Source organism: Homalodisca vitripennis, unplaced genomic scaffold, assembly GCF_021130785.1.
Source record: "Homalodisca vitripennis isolate AUS2020 unplaced genomic scaffold, UT_GWSS_2.1 ScUCBcl_8559;HRSCAF=16711, whole genome shotgun sequence".
NCBI classification, from domain to species: Eukaryota; Metazoa; Arthropoda; class Insecta; order Hemiptera; family Cicadellidae; genus Homalodisca; species Homalodisca vitripennis.
The window spans coordinates 1-20,711 of NW_025784677.1; the positions used below are offsets into that span (position 1 = coordinate 1).

At 31.4% G+C, this 20,711-nt stretch overlaps 1 protein-coding gene across 1 annotated transcript; it reads right to left on the minus strand.

Moving 5' to 3' along the window:
* Positions 1-5,392: 5,392 nt before the first annotated feature.
* LOC124374455 (F-actin-uncapping protein LRRC16A-like) lies at positions 5,393-19,739 on the minus strand (the record flags this gene model as incomplete). Its single annotated transcript, XM_046832665.1, has 7 exons — positions 19,661-19,739; positions 17,334-17,465; positions 16,679-16,853; positions 15,035-15,108; positions 14,729-14,893; positions 10,896-10,965; positions 5,393-5,587 (listed from the first exon to the last, which is right to left on the minus strand). Coding segments are annotated over exons 2-7 (768 nt in total), but the record flags the coding sequence as incomplete, so codon positions are not given.
* Between the last annotated feature and the right edge of the window lie 972 nt (positions 19,740-20,711).

Genomic DNA, 20,711 nt, shown 5'->3' on the forward strand with positions numbered 1-20,711 from the left:
AATATTCCGCCGAGTAAATCTAACTCGAAACTGTTCTAAGCGGAATAGATCGCGGAATCCCCTGACAACGCAATATATTTACGTTAGTTCTACAAATTTGCCTGCCAGAATGCTTGAGAGTGAATATTTGGTGATCTAATATGACGCCCCCATGTGAAGCGTGACTCCATCTAAACAGCTGGGACCAAGCACCAACGGAAGCTTTTGTTTGCTTTGTCAGTCCGCGCCATCGCCAGTGATCAAGCTGTACGCTCTAAGCGGAAATGCTCGCGCGCGTGGACAGTCAGCTGCCGGCGGCCGCTATGTACTGTATGTTTATTGTTTATAACCAGCTATACTGCTTTAAAGCTGTCTATTATGCGAGGTTATCCAATTGATAATGTGATAAACTAATACATCGTATGTAAAACAAGTGAGGCCAAGCCTGTGCCTCCCACCCAGATTAGTGTTTTGAGATTTTACCACAGCCACCCACAAGTCCAATATTAGTGTGCCTTTTTATTTTTTGTTGTACCATTTTGTGTTTCTTTATATATTTTATATTTGTCATGGATTTGTTCCCTTCTCATTATCTACTAATTTTGTATAAAATATAATGAAGTACGTGTAGTGCTAACTTTTGCTACTTTTAGAAAAGTTTTATTGGACTTTATATTTTTACATGTATATGATGTACTCATATGTAAATAAAATAAAAGCAATAACAAAAACTATCATGTGTTTTCAGCAGTTGTCAAGACCAATAAAACTAAAAAAATATATAACTTTAAAAAAATTAAAAATTATTATTTTTTTTTATGACTGTGACAACGTCTTAAACTTAAGTTTGCGGCTCGGAGTCACTCATGAAAAAGTGTAACGCACCGGTAACGGTACGATGCCCCGTCCAGTGGGTCCGCCGCACCGGGATAAAGCAGATAACTTGTAGGGTTCCAGCCGGGCACGGGATAAAGCATGATTAACTATGATATATTATTCGTGAAAATGTGGAGTGCTTAGAATTCGTCATTTTAACAAACAACTAACTAAACAATAAGTATAAAGGTAAATTAATTGTACACTTGATATTTCCATTATCGTAAACCTATGGATTGATTGATTAATTGTTAGATTGAACATAAAAAACAAAAGTTGAGAAAACTGAGTTTATAGGTTATGTCATACTATTGAACAAACTTGTTTGATAGTGTTAAGTAAATTATTAGTTTTTAAAATCCACTCTGCACATCAATCGAAATATCAGTCGATTGATGAAGAAACAGAGGCGTTATTTGGCTAGTCCAAACATTTAAAATAACAAATTATAAACCTCTAACCTGTCATAACAGTGCGACCAAACAAACGAACTAAACCGACCAATCACCACACGCGGAGTTAGAATTTAACTGTGTTTAGCAAGAATTTCAAATTCCAATTTTAGTAAATGTTTTATTCAACTTTACCATTTACAATAACAAATTTTAATTAATTTCAAATTATGTACAATGTTTTAGTAAACAAAATATATTTCTATAGTTAAAATTTGTGCAATTCTTATTTTCATTCAATTCCTTGTTCCTATTGTGCAATTTAATAATATTCATATCAATAAATATTCTACCGAGAAAAAGGACGTTGTCACGTAAAATCTTCGCCCGTAAAACCGACTTTACAGGCAACCGTAAATTTTTTTTTATTGAGCATTAGAGCAATTTTATACAACTTGCTTTCAGCGTACGAAGGGTTAAAAATCAATAATACAGCAAATAAATGATATTTCACTTTTTCCAAATAATAATTTCCACTACCAAAATATGTAATTATATATTGAAGTTATGAAATGTAATATTTTATAATTTGATATTGTAATTATATTTAATTGTTTTAATTAATTTAACTATGTTATTTAATTGAATTATTATTATTAATTGATTTAAAATTTAATTTAAACCTTGTGATTATAATTCAAATGAAACAATCATTACTGTTGGATACAGCAACTTGTTATGCTCAAAAAAACACTTTGTTGTTGAGTTTTTACATAAATTTATACTTAAAAAATGAATAAAATAATACAATTGAATTAAAGTGACCCAGAGAGTGGCATGGTTGAAAATTTAAGATCAAGGTTACTTTATTAAAAAATTGAATTTCAAGTGATAAAACAATGTAAAAACTGGTTAACATGTGTATTAAATATGCAGGCAAAAAAAAAAAAAAAAACTACAGTTTTAGTAAAGCCTAATTTACGACCTTAAATGCCAAATACTATAGGATCACAGGTGTTGTTCATTCAGATAGTAATAAGAGTAATGGCTGCCTTTTCTAACCATTATTTAACAAAACCATTGTTTACCATAAAACACAATAATACAGACATACAGCCAAATTAGTAAAGTGTACCAATGGTAATGACAAACTACGACGAGTAAAAGTAACAAATTTAAATTCTATGTAGATTTTAATTAAATGTAGAATTTAAGTGTTATATGTGATTGATTACTGTTGAATTTTTTAAGTAAACAACATTCACAAAATAATAATTTCCTAAAACATATCATGGAGTTGTTTTTTGAAGTAAACACAAAAGGTTTATAGAAGTTTGTGTATTTTATAAAAAATCCTTTATAATATTCAATACCAAAAAACGTAGATGTTAATAAATCTTCTTTCTTAGGGTCACAATTGGTTTTATATTTATTTTATTTTTATATGATTTGTACTAAAAAAATTATCGATGTTTGTTTAGGACACAATTAATTCATTGTTTCTTGTTATAATTTTCTCACTTTTTATTATTTATTACAAAACGCATTGAACATTAAGGACAGAATAGGAGTTGTTTAGTTTTTAATAATTTTTCTTTCAGTCCAGTATATATATTTATATACGTTTGTTTGATTATGTTTAAGTGACAAAACAATTTTTGAATATATTTTAGAATTCTGCTAAACAGATACCCATTTACAGAATACTCTGTGTTAAAACTAGTGTTAATCCTCATGTTACCAGAATGTGTGCAATCCATTTATTGGTTTATTAATCCTACTTTACCAATTCTAATCAGTAATAAATTACACTGTATTTATAAATATTGTTTTAATTTACATTTAATTAAATTTGTATGAATGGTAATAGCCGAATTTAATTCTTTTTCTTTTTTTAAATAAACATTGAATCACAAAAAGTACTTTGCTCCGCCGGGACTCGAACCCGGATCTCTCACTTGCCGGGTGAATGTGCTACCATTTACACCACAGAGCCCTTACTTTTTACAATTCAATTATTTTGTATTTAGCCGTATCTGTCACATATGCGTTTAAATAACCAAACTAACAATATGATCGGAAGACCAAACACCAAATATATTGTTTTAATTTGTAATGGTCTATTTGTTGTTTAATTTTTTAACAATATTAAATTATTGTGAACACAATTACATAAAGTAAGTTTTTCAAAGTTTATAATTTTGAGTTTGCATTACAAAATTTACCATAATAATAAAACCATAATAAAATTAATTAATTTAAAAAAAAAGCTATTTAAATACAGATTCATGCAAATGTAAGAATATACGAGGGGGTACCCAAAAGTAACCGGAATTGTATTGCTGGCAGCGTGTAGTACACATTCCTGCCGCTAGGCGTGTGTCGCGCAACCCATTGCGAGCTCAGTGACCCCAGTTCCTTTGTCCTAGTGCATTCTGTTCGTTCGTAGTGACTGTTTTTGCTAACCCTGTTTTGTTCTTGTTTCGTTTTTTGCCATGGCAAGTTTAAGTGAACAACGTGCAGCTGTGAAATTTTGTTTTTTACTTGTAAAAATGCTGCAGAAACTATTTTAATGTTGAATACAGCTTACAAAGATGATGCTATGGGGAAAACTCAGGTATACGAGTGGTTCGCTCGATTTAAAAAATGGGCGACATGTCGATTGAAGACAAACCTCGTTCTGGACGTCCATCAACCTCTCGAACGGACAAAAAAGTTGAGAAAATTCCTGTGAACTTGTGCTCACCCGACCGTCGGTCAGACAATTGAGGAACTATCAGAGAGTAGTGGGTTAACTTGGAGCTCGGTTCAGCGAATTTTTAACAGGAGATTTTAGGACTAAAAAGGGTTGCTGCCAAATTTGTTCCTCGACTTCTGACAAAAAGGCACATCGAGTTGAAACTTGCCGCCTTCTGAAAGAAACATCTCGAAAAATGATCCCGATTTTTCTGGAAAAGGTAATTACTGGTGATGAGTCATGGTGCTATGGTTATGACCCAGAAACGAAGCAACAGTCAAGCCAATGGAAGTCGCCATCTTCACCTCGTCCAAAAAAATGTCGGCAAGTCAAACCAAACATCAAAACCATGTTGATTTGGCTTTTTTTGATGCTAAAGGCATTGTTCATTCTGAGTTTGTTCCTCCAGGTCAGACTGTCAACCAAACATTTTATTTGGAGATTTTAAGAAGATTTGCGCAACAGTGTTCGCCAGAAAAGACCCGATTTGTGGCAGACTGGAGACTGGTTCTTCCACCACGACAACGCACCGGCACACACAGCCATCTCAGTTAGGCAGCAGTTTTTTTAGCCAAAAAACGGCATGGTTCCGCTGCCCCACGCACCTTACTCGCCTGACCTCGCTCCATGAGACTTTTTTTTATTTTCCACACATGAAAAGAGGCTTGAAAGGTCAACGATTTGACAGCGTTGAAGAGGTTAAGAAAAAAACGAAGCTCAAGCTTGCAGCCATATCTAAAGATGACTACAAAAAATGTTTTGATCAATGGAAATACCGTTGGGACAAGTGTATTAGTTGTAATGGAGATTATTTTTGAAGGAGATAAGGTCGTATTGTAAAAAATTTGATAATATATAATTTTTTATAAAATAATTCCGGTTTTTTTTGGGTACCCCCTCGTATATACACTGGAATGTGGTAGTATTTTAGATTGTAAATGTTACAATAAATTTCACTTTTTGTTGCAAGTGATGGGTGAATGGCATAAACCACCATTACATCTTATTCCATATTTTAAACAGAAAAAATGTTAACTCTCAGGTTACAATAGAGGTCATGTATGATTAAGTTCAGATAATAATAAATGTGTTAGTTTTACTAAGTGCATGTTTTAGAGATAGTTTTAATGATGTGACAAACAACATGTTTCTTGTGATTTCTGTGATTGATGTTTGTGTGCTTTGATGTGATTTCAACCTAGATTGTAGATATGTTCTAGGTTAGTTATCTAACCCGAGAACGAAATCAGATTGCAGACATCGGAACTTAGTGTTACTGATTTTTTTTTTTACCATGAACTCCAGAAAAATCCTGTCACCTTAAAATTTTTCAATAAATATTCACCTCTGACTAAAGACATGTTGAAAAAAATTCGTCAACTACTACTGATACGCTGTTAGGACTCACATTGACATCTTCCTTGAGGTTGTTGCCACTGAGGTTGAAGGTAGGTGAGGGTGTTGGGGCATGAGCTTGTTGAGGGACAGAGCGTGTGCGAGTTGGTTTCACACCCTTGCTGGGTGAGGCTGCAATTGTGACACGTTTCAGGTGTATCAGACCCTTGGATACCTTGGAGAGTGGTGTGCTCAGGGTGACTGGCTCCTGTCACATCACCCAATAACAGATAAGCTTGAGACAAGTGATCCAATCAGACTTATTTTAAAAACATTTTATTAAGTGAAATAGTGAAATTTTAATGTTTTCAGAAATAAATTAGCTAATTTCTATGGAAGAAAAAATAAGTGGGCCCTGTAGACTTTTATACTAGTTGCATACCACACTGAAATTGAAAATCTAGTATTCTTTCTCTAAACACTTGTTCTCAATCCAGCCAAAATCCATCCCAATCTTAAATATTAATCATCAGTAACTAATAACTGTTATTAATTGGTTTGAATTCCAATTTCCACATAATTTTCATTTTTCCCTTTCTCCCAATTATTAAGTGTAAATTTTGGTTGACTTACTTCTTTTGAAATTTTTGAATACCCACTATTATCACAATTTATCTTCAATAACAAAAAGAACTATTGAAATATAATAAAATTACCCTTATATTTTGAACAATGTTACTGATTTCTTGTATCATTGAGCAATCGCAAATGTTCGGAAAAATACTGTTTCCTTCTCAGTCATGAGAAAAATCAACAAAGGACAAACTTTAAACAACAAATTAATCAGCCTGTTACGGAACAATCTTACAAATATATTAGGTCTGAAGATATCCAAAATTTCTATAAGCTTTCCTCAACTGGTGCTACGAATGTTAAATTTATAATTTAAAACCTGTTACATACAAGAAACAATGACAGCATTGTGTAATGTTCTTTTAACTGTAAATTTTCAAATTCTTATTCACACCATTATACAAGATAACCAATAAATGGAATTATCAAAAATATATATATATTAATATAACAAGTTATATCTGGAGAAAACTAAAAAAGATTCACCTTTCTTTATAGAGAATATATTGTGAGTCCTAAGTAGTATAAGAACGATTTTTGTAAAGCATCTTGGATATTTTGCGGATAAAACGTGAAATTATATTCAAAGAATCATTATATCTACTGCTATATTCTTAGTTTTAGGTCAAATGATTATTATATCTTACTTAATACTTGATTATAAATTTAAACTTATGAGCTTATTAAATTAAAATCCTGTGACTGTATAGGCTTAAGATGCCCTACAGCATGTATTTGTAAATTGACAATACCAATGATTCCACACAACTGTTAAATGGTAGTAAAATTCTGAGGAAACATGTGATTTATTCAGTATTTAGCAGCGTAATAATTATGATCTTCCCAGAGAACCAAATTTTGTTTTAAATACTTGAATTTTTTAAAGATTTTTCTGCACCCTAAAACATTTTCAAAATTATTGTTTCAAAAAATCCTCTTACTAAAACATAATATGATAGCAGATCTGAATATATATATAAAATAATAAAAACTACAAACTACAACACTAAACTACATGATACCTGTAACCAAGTAGTTACGGTTAAAAAAACATGCAATGGACGAAATGCTAAAATGAGTTAAAATAAAAATAATGGTGGTAATAGCGCACCTTGGCAGAGTTTGGCAACGATTCCACACAAACTAGAGGCACCTGGGCAGAAGAGCAAGATTGTCAAGCAAAAATGTGATAGGAGTGGGGGGTGGGGTGAAGGGAATACACTATTATCACTGCAATCTCTGTGTTCATACGACTTGTTGTTTGAAAATAATTGTGTTCCAGTCAGTTTTTAAATATAATTAAGATTTTAAAAGTAATTTTTAATTGCAAATCAGATGGAAGAACATAAATGACATACACTTTTACAATTTTAGCACCAAGATGCATTGCTTACAGAACTGTGGTAAATTTACTATCAGATTAAAACAAAAATAAATTTAAAAAAATAAAAATACACTAAAAACATATCTTAATACATATACTTCTTTCGTAGCATAAAATATAGTTAACAGAAATAATACTTTTAAAAACAGACCATGGAATGGTAGCATATGACCTATAAAGGGGCTGGGGGATGTGGTACCTCCACAACAATGCAAAGCACCACACTGCTTTCTATTCCAGAGACTTGAAATGATTGACTCTATTAGCTGGAATGTTGTAGATCACCATTGTAAAGTACCGACTTGCTTTAAAATGACCAGGTTCCCAAACAATTACAGCAACTACGTAAAAATGAATGTATGTAAAATTTAAAAATAAATGTTAAAAAGTTTGCGTTTTTTCGTAAAAACACAAATCATCTTGTAATTCTATTCATACTGTCATGTTAATAGGCAGTCAGATTCTCCTGAGACTGGTATTAGTGATGTTTATAAATACAATTAAATATAACCTTCATCTTGTGTCTTAGAAAATACCAGAGAGTGAAAGTAAAACAACAAAAACACCCCCATAATGGTTTACACGACTGGAAAGTCTATACTGTGGCCTTGTTTATCCCATTGTTAGATTTTGGAAAACACTACTGCATTAATCTTATGAATGTTTTTCAGAATTCTAAGCAAAGGATGGAATGATTTACAGTTGAAATACTAAATGGAGATTTAAATCTGTTATAGTTCAAAAATTAAAATTTTGGAATTAAAATTCAAGTTCACTCATACGGAAATGGTTTTATTGTGACAAATCACCCACAACCCACCACAAGCATAAAAGTGTAGAAAAATAGCTGAAATTATTTTTAACTTTTATGTCCCACATGACAGAATAATTTTAAAATTTACTGAAATTTCTGTACAATCAAAGCCTACCAAAACAACCTTTGTGTATTTGATACTTGATGGGAATATCTAACATTTTATTGAGACTTAATTCCGTCCAGTTTTAGAGAGACCAATCCTGTACAAAACCATATAATGACTTTTAATTAATGAAATGAAATATGCCTTTATTTAAGAGGCGGAGTTAGGGCTATTTAGCCCTCTCTACCACTCAAACCTCACATAATATACAGATATATGTACAGTGAAAGATCTTAACTAATAACAAATTTTAAAATTAAAATAAATGCTTAAAAATTAACCAAAATATATACATACTATTTAATAATTAAAAATAAAAATTTATCAGCTTAATATGTAGAAAAATTCAAACAAAGTTAAATTAAAAACTTAAATTAACAGATTACTTTTTAAAAGAATTTCTCGTTATTACTACATTCATTCTCTCAACACACACAGCCCGACCACAAGCACGCCACGAGCACCGCCACCCGTCACCCCCCACAGACCGGCCAGCAACAAGTCCTTGACCTTAGCCCCAAAACAATTAATATGTCTATGTAATTAATATCTTGTAATTAATATGTCACTACAAGATTCACTTTGTGCAAGAGATAATAAAGAGGATGAAGAAAGTCTGTTGTGGATCCATCAAAATCTTTGTTCATATTAAATGGTATAATACAACATCAGTATTATTAGAATACCTATTCTTTGTCCATTTTCCTTCTAAACAGTTTAGAAACTAAACTGATATTTCATTCATAAATAGTAATAAATACTGGAATATTAAAATTAGTTTTGATTAATAAAACCATGTTAGATTGTCTGATATGAGGAAAACATGAATTGTTTATCTGGAACTTATGTCCTGGTGCTGCAGATTAATGCAGTTAGCAAAACAGTTTTTAAAGATACAAACAAAATATTTCACACCGCGTGAATCTAATTCGTGAATCAGAATTCTACAAAAACCATTACAATTTGTTACATATAACAAAATAGAACATTCATCACAATGTAAAAAAATAAAAGAAAGCTTTATATTAACCTTGAGTTGGGCGCCAAACGGAGATTTCCTCTGGACTGTTTTTATGTACTTCTAAAGCCTCTTTCCAATAACAGGTGTCACAAGTCAGGATGTTTCACCCTATTCTTACCTTACTTGATTGTATTTATCCTTAACCCTTCGAGGGCTCATTGAAAATCGCAACAAGTGACCCTAGGTCGTACTTATTTCCTGCTATGTTATCATACAAATGAAATATTTTAAATGTATTTTCTGTAATATTTTTAATTTTCGGTTTTTACAAAGATAAGTTAATAATTACAAAAGAGCCTATACATTCTTTTGAAACATTTTGTTTAGTGTTTATAGGTAATAATGGTGTAAATTATAAAAATAAAATATCAAATTGATAAAAAGAAATTTTTATTTCACACACATAAACAATAGACCAAAATTGCATGGACAAAAGTAAAATAGCACCACAATACCATTAGGGTCATCTTTTACTCACTTTACAGGTTATTTCCCACATGAGATCCAACCTACATTTTACATTTTCAGTGCCTTTTGTATCATAAGTAAAGATCAAAGTAGTATTAATTTTTAACACAAATCTAATAATTCAAATGCCAAACACTTACAAAAAAAAGAACTTAATGTCTGTAATTATTTTACTTTTACATGACACTAAAACTTACAAATTTCCATAGATAAGTACAAGTCGTATGAACATTTGAGAATACAGTCTAGTCCAGTAAATAAAATACTGAAATGCTTCTTAGTGCAATGTGGAAACAACACGGACTATATTTGAAATAGCTAAGGAAATTTAAAATTAAGTAGAAGTGACAGATCTACGTGACTATTAACTCTAAAACAGATATATTATAACACAAAACATGTAACATTACAGTTTCCACAGAAAGTTAGTGCATTCCCTTCCCCCCCTCCGACGTAAAACTGAAAGTGAAATAACTGGTTAGTTTAAATAAAGAGTGACATTAAAATACTACAATTGCAGCCAAAACACCAAAAAATTCATGTAGAATATTATTGATTTTGTCAGAAAACCAAACTCCTTACAAATGAAAACAATACATAAAATCTAAAAGAAAAATATTTAAAGTACTAGAGAGATTATATAAAATAATATTACGAATAATACAAATAATAAAGTATAAGATATTACTACTTTGAATATAGTTGTACTTTTTACTATTTTTAATGTTAAATCATAATCTTAAAACATCAAAATAATGTTAAAATCCAAAAGCCCAATTTGCTATAATTACAACCAAAACCTTTTTCAGGCAGTATTCTTAGAATAAACCAATAAACCATATTGAGAAATCTTGGTTAACACAATATTATCACCAGCTCTCTCGTAATTTTAAGAATTAACAAAAAATCAATTAAACTGAAAGGATTTATACAAAGTGAATTGTTAATTCAAGTTCAAGCAAATTGAAAATATAGGTTGTAGGGTACACCGAAGTGCTGGGAAACCATGCTCAATATCATTTGAACCAACAAAAATGTATTGATAAGTATGGTTTGGATCAGTCAACAACACATACGGGTCGGATTGTCCACTAAACAAACCAGGGCTGATTTAACTGTTTTACCTTTATCTTCGATCATGTTGTTGGACAGATCCAGAGTATGTAGGGGAGTATTGTTTGTTGGCGATGAGAGACAACGACAACTTGTGCGCAAACTCCCTGAAACACAAGTGAATTTGAAAACTAACTACTATTCACCATGTAATTATCACAACCTGTACATGACAATGTTCATATGCCATCATCATTAATTTATATATATTACTTTTAATAAATAATTGTTCAAATAGCTTTTCTTAAACATTAGCGCTAAGCGAATTTTAAGTTCACCTCTGTTTTCACCTTCCTCTTAATCTAGCATCTAAAATTTGATGCTGTCACAGACTTGAGTCCTGAAAACTGGAACCATGTTCGTCTGAAGAGATCCCAAAAAAGTCGGTGACAAAGAAGTTAACACTTTGTACCCTGGGCCCTTAATACATGTTTCGGCGTGGCTCCCTGGGGGTTTTATGATGCTTTTAAAAAATTCTGTGTTATTACAGTAATTATGTTATAAACTCATACTATATATCTTTTTAAAGATAGAGATACATACTTTTTTTAAATGTATACAAATATAAAGTTTATTTTCAAAATAAAAATTATTACATAATATTGAATGTTATGTAAAAAAATACAAAAAAAAGTTTTTGCTACATAGCTTATTAGTTCAGGTAATTCGCCCTTAGAGTGGTAATTTTTAAAGCACAATGGTCTGAATCAAATACAGGATCTCTCGCAAATTTTCATTTAGATCGTTCATAAAATCAATATTTGGTCCCAGATGTGTATCAAAATCATCGTCCACTTTCCGACTCGCAGTCAAACAAAAGATCACGAATTGCATCACTTTTGATTTCATCACCCATATTATTTAAAACTCGAAAATAATAAGTAAATAATATAAAAGAAAATCAACGGAAAGTCGAGAAGAAAGAACAAAGCGAGTGTAAATACAAAAACAAAACACACGGATAACTCACATTGCTTGCATTTGCCTTTACTTCACTCAGTAAGAAACTAAAGTTCTGATTATTTACAAACAGTTTTAAATTCACATTTATAATACATTATAATAACATTTGCTTCAGTATTTGTCGGCAAGATTTGTAGAAAACTTAGTAAGACATCACTAAGACTCACAACAACACACAACGTGAAACACTACAAAGCAAACTGACAGTACCGACGATCAGCCGCGCCGCCTACGATCAGCTGTCTAGACTCGCTTGTAGTACGACGATAAATATACGTATTTCATTACTAAAACGTGACCCAGGGATCTCAAAACCAACAAATACGAACTTAGACAACCAATGAATATAATCAAAATGTTTGAATCCAAAAATAAGATGACTGAGCTAAATAATACAATTAAATAACACGACCCGAGCTATACTCGGGCGCAGGTAGCAGGCGCTGCCGAACGCGGCCCGAACTATACTCGGGCTCAGGGTACAAAGTGTTAAAAGCAACCAAAATCCAACTGTAACCTAGATGAAGAGATGTTCTTAGTGTCTCGCCAGGTTCACTACGATGTTTTAGACACAATCCCAAAGTACGGTGGAGCAACCAAGGTTTCTATACATAATGTAGCTATGGTAAGAACGGTTAATTCAATGTGAATGTTAAGTTCATATTTGCTTCACTTTCCAATTAGTGCAGTGTATGAAATCTGAAGAGATCCAAAAAAAGTCAGTGACAAAGAAGCTCAAAACAAACTCTTTACATTGTTTCGACATCAGAGACACCTAGACTACAAAATCAAGTGTAATCTAGATCTGAAACAGAGATGAACTTAACATTCACACTGAATAAACCCTTCCCACCATAGCTACAATATGTGAGAGATCCAGTTTCCAGTACCAATGGAGAGGGTATTTTCTTTTTATAAATGTATTATTCATTATGATTTAACTTACAGAAGATTTAATCCATAAGGGAACTTGACTTACTCTCAGATAAAATGCACGGATACCCTGAGTTTAAAAGTTAAGAACAAAATAATCAGTAAAACTACAATAATGGGAGTTATATTAAATATAGTTGGTTTATTTTCTGTGATTAGATATGTAAAGCAAATTATTTATAAATAATAACTTTAAGGTTTAAGTTGGTAAGGAAAAAAAAGGTATATTTGGACATTCATAGTTTGGAAACTTGTGATCTTATTAAGCTTAAGATTTTTACATAAGATAGGTACAAGTGCACTGTTATTGAACATGTAATTTTACAGTTTTAGTTATACGTAAAAAAATGTATTATTAAATTACCATCTTAACTTTTATTTTCAACCGGATGATTCAACAAATTTGACATTGGTTACGTATTGGAGCTCTTGAAGTTATTATTTTGAACGTGTTACTTTGAAGAACACCACTATTCAAAACGTTACATTTTTTAACACATATATAACATTTATGTTTGTGTGCACACTCACCACACCTGATGGGGAGTCATTTATCTTATTTGCCAGTCATTGTGTTTCCAAATGGTGCAGTGTTATAAACAGAGTGCTATGAGCACATATCCATGTCTGCTTTGTATCTTATTCCTTACCGAATTGCTGATCTATAGTGAACCCCCAAAATTGGGAAATTAGCCTGGGGCATCAACAGTTAGTGCCAATGCTACAGTTCGATAAACAACATATGTCAAAATTTGAACAACAAAGGTCATTCTATTATAACACCAAACAGACTAAAATATCCAGTTTTATTTTGTTTCACTTGTAGGGTAAGTGTGAAAGAGAATAACTGTTTGAAGAAGTGTAGCCTTGTTAACCGCTTCCCAGTCTACTTTATTTGCCCAAGTTGGTCATATTTAAGTCCCACTTTTTTTTACCATCGGAAATAGTAGTTTTTTACAAGCGAAAACTATTTATATTGATTTAAAAAATTGTTTTCATGCATATTTCATGTCTTTTTTTAATTTTAAAAACTATATACAAGATTAACCCGAGTATACTCGGACATATGTATATATATTATAAATAAAATTAATGTTTTGCACACGCAAACATACTCAAATTTTATTATAAATTGTATCTCAAATATTATGTTGTTATATTCACGATATATCTAATGAACTATACAAAAGGAATGTAATGAAAATTCTGGTAGAGAATAAATGAATGTGTTGAATATAAAAATATCAAAAATATAAAAACTCCCATCTGATTGTTCAAAATCACTAACAAGCTCTTCATCGCTCATGGTCTAATACACCTCTCCAAATTTACTTGACAATAAACACAGGAAATATTGTTGAAACACAGCTAAAATGGCAGTGCAATGAATGAGGAAGGACAACGCTAGCGTAATCTACCGATTCCTCTACAAACAAACTATTACAGCGCACGTAAAGTGCTGCTGCAGGCGGGGAACTCGTCAAAATAACTACTGAGCAAGTAACCCCCATCATAAAAAGCACACAAAAACAAAAGCAGTGTTATATAAATTGGTGTGTAACGGGCCAGTCCAAATTAGATCGGACATTTATTTGTTGCACGAGTTTACTCGGGTTAGTCCGTTTACGAACATTTGTAAAAAACGGGTTAGCTCGGGATAATCCGGGGAAGCGGTTAATCACATGACTGAAGCTTATCAAACATATAAAACTGCCTTGCAGAGAACACTAATACATATGCAATTCTTTCATCGAAGAGTATACCTCTGGATAGGGAAAATGAGCTAAAAATTATTGATGGTCATAATTTAAACCTCTAATATTTGTCAAAAATACCCTCTGTATGCACAATTCTATGGCCAAAGGCTTTTCTGTTGTTGAACATTGGCAATATGACCATTTAAGAACCAAACATAATCAATTAATTGTATAATTGATAACAGGACAATTAAGTACGAAATGAGTAAAGAATTACCACTTGACAGCGAGATTGTCAAGGTACAGCTCCTCTATGGTGAGATTCTTCTTCATGATGTGCAGTATCCTGTCAAGGGCTTCATGTGTCAGTTTGATGTGGCTAGCTCGTAGCTTGGTGAACCAGGTGTTGTACTCGAGAGCACTGATTATTGGTACTAGGTCCCTGTCACAGAAGACACACATTGTCACTGGCTGAACATAACATATTTGTGGGAAGGAAAGAATACATAATATAACCTCTTAGCATTAATAACTAACAGCAATAAACAAATATCAGCCATGCACTAAAAATGAATCTACCTACTTGGGATCAAGGTGATCGAAATCTCTCAAGCAGAGTTCTCTGGTGTCATGAGATAAGTAGATGGTGTCTACGTCCTAAAATAAACACCATGTGAATGTCAGAAAAAACTAGGACTGTGTAATTTTCTATTCGTAACAGAGCAGTTGCATGCACTAAAGAAGTTAACCCTTTGACATGTTAGTTATTTTGATCTCATATACCCCCTCCTGTACAACTTAATTTGACAATTATGACTGGATTTAGCATTATGTATATAACTTAGTGTTAGGATGGTATTATTTAATTTATGTAGTCTAGTATATTACTTTCAATATTTAAGGTTTAATATTTGTATGAGAAAAAAAACATACAACACTTTTTTCATTCACATAACTATAAGTCTTCATTCACTGTCAAAATCTTCCATACCTTTCCATGTTATCATGTTTTCTGTTCCTAGGAATATGATAATTATTTAGGCCTATATTTATTGTATTTCCTATCCTGATTTAAAAACATCAACTTTAATTTTCATCAGCATTATCATCTGGCCTAGGTCTTCATTATTGAACTCTTTCTGAACAAGGTATATTTTAAAATAACTGCTAGAATCTTCTGAATTGTTATAATCTATAAACTTATGAAATCCTTTGTCTTAAAAATTACTTGTACCAGTCAGCCATAATTGTAGAACAATGTAAAATAATTATGTTTTGTCTAATACAGGTACACAATAAACAAACAAACATAACACAAATGTCTGTGTAGACTGAATATTGAATGTAGGCATGGTTCACTATACACACTTATGTCTCTGCATTACACATCTAAAACTAATCACCACATAATTATTACAATTTTAATAACTTAAAGTGCTAAAAAAACTAAAATAATTAATTGAAAAGCATAATAACAAACTAGCTGACTCAAAAGCAATGAAATCAGCTGCTCCCAGCTAGGTTACTAAAAAGGCTGATGAAATATATCAATTGGACTTTTCTGTATTGTTTCAGTGCAAGAAATCTAATGCTCATTTGTTTAATTCTGTACAATGAAGTATGCAATGTAATGATTAAAACTGGAAATTGCTTAGAAAATGTACTTGTTTTGATCATGTGTCATGGAACGTACAGACTCCACCCAAAAACACACACAATGCAGAAAGTGGCAAACTTACTAGGTACATCAAATGATTAAAAAAAAACGTTAAGATAAATACTCTTTCAGAACAAACTACTATCTCAATAAATTTATTCCCACTCATATTTAAATTATTTAGAGTGTAGTATGTAGAGTGTGAGTTTGTCTGTGTAAGTGTAGCTAACACATAAGTAAAACGAATGAGCTATGATGAAACGAGCTAGCATTTTAATTTAAACATACAGAATATTTTGTTTCTAGTTTTTATTTGAAAATGCTTCTCCACATTACTAGCCTTCAGGAACTGTAAATGGTGGGTGTACCCTTTAGTCGAAGAATGTTGAACCACATAAAAATGTATTTAAACAAACTAGGAGTCAATAGGTTTTCCTTTGCAGCAAAACACTTCTAGTTGGAATAGCGTATTGCATTACAACCAAATTTAGTCATTGAATAATATATATTACTTTCTTACAGAATTGTGAGAACACAAAATACCTCCTAGGGGTAAAAATAATCACTCACCCACGCCACCTCCTCTCTGTATGGCATGGTGTGGTAGTCGCACATACACGCATACTGCGTAGAGAAGCCATCACAAGGTCCCAACCCACGCACCTCTGATGCTCGGGTGAACTCAGATTCTCGTAGGTGTGCTATACGTTTCGCCGGCACTACCTCCACTTTGCGAATAATGTGCCTACGGTCATCGGCAGTGGAATGTTAACCAACAACACACTAATGTAACCAGAGTTATTGAAAATTCAGAAGTAAAAAATTTTAATTTAGAGCTTATACTTTAGTAAACTTTACACACTGATGCCTATTATAAGTAAAACTAACAAACTCCTATTTTTCAATGCTATTAAATATAATCAAAAAACATATTATAACATTTGTTTTCAAGTCTTGTTAAATGCCGTTTACTGAAATTTTGACTTAAGACAGTTTATAAAATGGATTAGAATCTATGAATAAGTATCACAGGATATGATACAAATATCAAGGATAAAATTTTTAAGATATAAGAATTTATTTTTTATTTCATCAAATTGATTTAGTAATAAATAGTTTTACTGAAAACATATTTTATCAAGTAAAGTCACGGCCACTTTCATATACAAAATTTCCAGATGAACTGACTGAACAGACTATTTTAGACCATTACAAGGATGCTCACGTGAGAGGCACTGTAGGGAAGATGTTCCGGATGGCAGTGGCCAACGCCTGCACCATCGCATCCACCTCCCGAACTGCCTGGGTCCTCATTGGTCAGGAACGACCAGATCTTGTCACCAACCGTCAGGCTCAGCTGCAATACCAATTGCAAACTTGACAACCAACATCAATATTTGTGCTGATGATTATTTCATAAATTTAACAATACCATTGTGTGTAAACAAAGGCATTTATATAGAAATTAATGTCTAAATATTTAAAATTTTCCAAAAATAAAAATAGTAAGTTTTTATCTGGGATATACTAGTACAACAGCTGCATAAAGTATTTGTATTGTATTTAATACAATATACATTTATTGCCATTAAATACGATTAAATGCACAAGAGGTATTGTCAAAACCACTTAACCTACACTAGATATAACATGCATTGTAATCATAATAAAAACATTCAAATTCTACTAATATCTTCTAGTAAAACAGCTGCATAAAGTATTTGTATTGTATTTAATACAATATTCATTTATTGCCATTAAATATACAAGAAGTATTGTCAAAACTACTTAAACTACACTACATATAATATGCATTGTAATTATAATAAAAACATTCAAATTCTACTAATTAAGGTAAGTTATAAATTATTACCAAGTTGATAAACTAATAAATAATCAATAAATAAAATAGAAATGTTACCCTAGACGGCTTTTTACAAATGTTAACATGAGCTCCAATTTAGTTTAGCATCAAGAAAAAATCCCAATAGTTTTACAAGTTTAAACAAGCATTCATTCTCGTTACTGTATTTATTTGACTTCTTAATGTAAATATTATATTCTTGGTTTTATCCTCGTTAATTAATAGTTTATTTGCAGAGTACCGATGTTTTGCTAACTCTAAAGATGTTATTAGTTGTAGTAATAACTAGTTGTGGTAGTGTTAGGAATGCCAATACCCGTACTAATCATAATGGTATCATCAGCTTATAATATAGACAGAGATAGAAAATTAACATTTAGTCATTAACATAAGCTAAACACAAAAAGAGCCCCAAAAAAGAGCCCTGGGGAATCTCTGCAGTAACATTAAGATAACCAGTCTCAGTATTATTAATTTTAACCGTCTTCTTTCTATTAGAAAGTTGTAATTGTAACTCCTTGCCCCTAATACCATAATAGTCTAACTTTTTTCCCCAATATACTGTGGTTAATTTTCTCAAAAGCCTTGCTTGGATATATTAAACTACTTCGTATGACTAACTTATCATCATACCCTTTAAAATTACATCAACAACAGTTTCAAAAGCCATTGCAGCAGAAAGTTTAAGCCTCAACCCAAATTAAAAATTACATTACAATTTTTTTATCTACAAAGTAATAAAATAACAGCTAGCAAACAGAATTAAACAATTTTAAATAAAAGTTGGCATGATTGCAATAGCAACACAGTTTTAGAGTAAGCTCGTCTCCTTTTTTTAAGGATGCCAGCAATTATTTTTTTACAATATAATTAGGCAACCCATATATATCTTCATTCTGAGAATTACTAAATTTACCCCTTGTAGGCTATATTAACACATTGGAGTCTGGCTCGCTATTTGCTGTTTTTATAGCCTGGTCTGCATAAATTAATTGGTTTTCAGATTTTTTTTTTTAGAAAACTGTTAAATATTATGTATATGATATTATATTTTCTTGAAAGTTCTATCTTTCCTCTTTAAATTGATATGTAAAACTGTATTCCTATAAAATCTAATTAATTTTTTTTTAAATTTAAAAACTTACCTTTTTTGAAGAAAAATAAAAACTCCCGCATGTCTTGTGTTACTTGAAAACTAACTTTTGAATAAATAAAACAAGTAATTTCAGTTTTTTTAAGGCATTTACTATATACATATTTACAAATAATTTTAATTGCCAAAAAAATTTCAAATGCTAAAAAAATTATTGTTGCCCTAGACACACTGACGACGCGCCAGGCCACGTCAGTGGATAAACAAAAGCCTCAAGCGGGTATGACGTAGTAGCGCCTAGCGGAATTTTTCTGAACTAACCATCAAAGCTGGCTTTCTAATGCAGTAGACGGCACTCGAATATCACTCGAGCAACTCTGTATATCAATCGGCAAAGCTGTGCTCGAGTCATGCTCGAGCGCCGGTCGGGGGTTTAAACAATGGCGCTCGAGTCTGGCTCGAGCGTAGACTCGAATGTGTTAAAAATACTTTTAATCAATGCTCATTTAAATTCATAAAAACTTTATAATTAATTAACATTTTTGATACTCTACAGGTCTATCAGATTGAGTTTTAAAGAAGAAACAAAGCCAACCTGATTGTTTCTTTTGCTCTCAATCGCTTGAATTTCCAGGTAGTGGAAGTGGTAATCAATCTGTAACATAAAAACACATTTTCAATGACGAATTCAATAATGCCTAAGTGTTAAATAACTTATCAAACATAAGTTATGTTCGATGTATTCAAAACATATTTTTACCACATATTGATGATTGTATAAAAAACATGCATGCATAGAACATATTAATTTCCTTCAAATAGATTTTTAACTTACAATAAAGTATGTATTTTTGTCGCATTTCATTTTGTATAAAATGTATATGTACCCAGTCTGGATTAAATTTTCTAAACACTTGAAGTTAAATATGGTGTGGAATTTAGACAAGAAAACCTGTTACATAGTGTTTGTCAAGTTTTAATTATGTATTTCATAAAAATGGTTGATTTTATTTGGTTTTCTCTATCTTTATAAGGAAATATTGCAATTTGTATATATTTAAAGCATTCATTGATAATTTTGTTGTGGTTTCTTCTTATTCCAAATACATTTTTTGCTGTTCAGACAGTTTTAATGGTTTTGAGAGAAAGTGGTCTAATAACATTTTAAAATATTTAGTTCAGTTACAGAGTTCATATACTCCTAGGGTAACATGAAGATTTTATGTATATCTCAAAAATATATGACTGGTACTGTGTAACTACAGAGACTTTAGATACCCAAATATAGATTTAAATAGTGTATTTTCACAAGCAATAAGTTTAATGATCTCAAGAAATGAAACTTTTAATAACACAATTTTTACTTCATAAAACCTAAATAAACTAAGATGGATTTTTATGAGTTCTGTGAAAATGGATAAATTTAAAATGTAAAAAACCTGAAATCATAGATACTTTGAACTTATTTTCCCGTTCTTTGGCCTTGTATCACGCAAAATAGGATGGTTAATTTGAATTTTGCTTTAAATAAATAGAAATCTTCATATTAATTGTACATTTCTTTTATGCTAGAATTACAAAAAAAAAGGACGAAGGAACATTGAAACATGTAGTCTTGTAATATAATTAACTCACTATGGCTATAT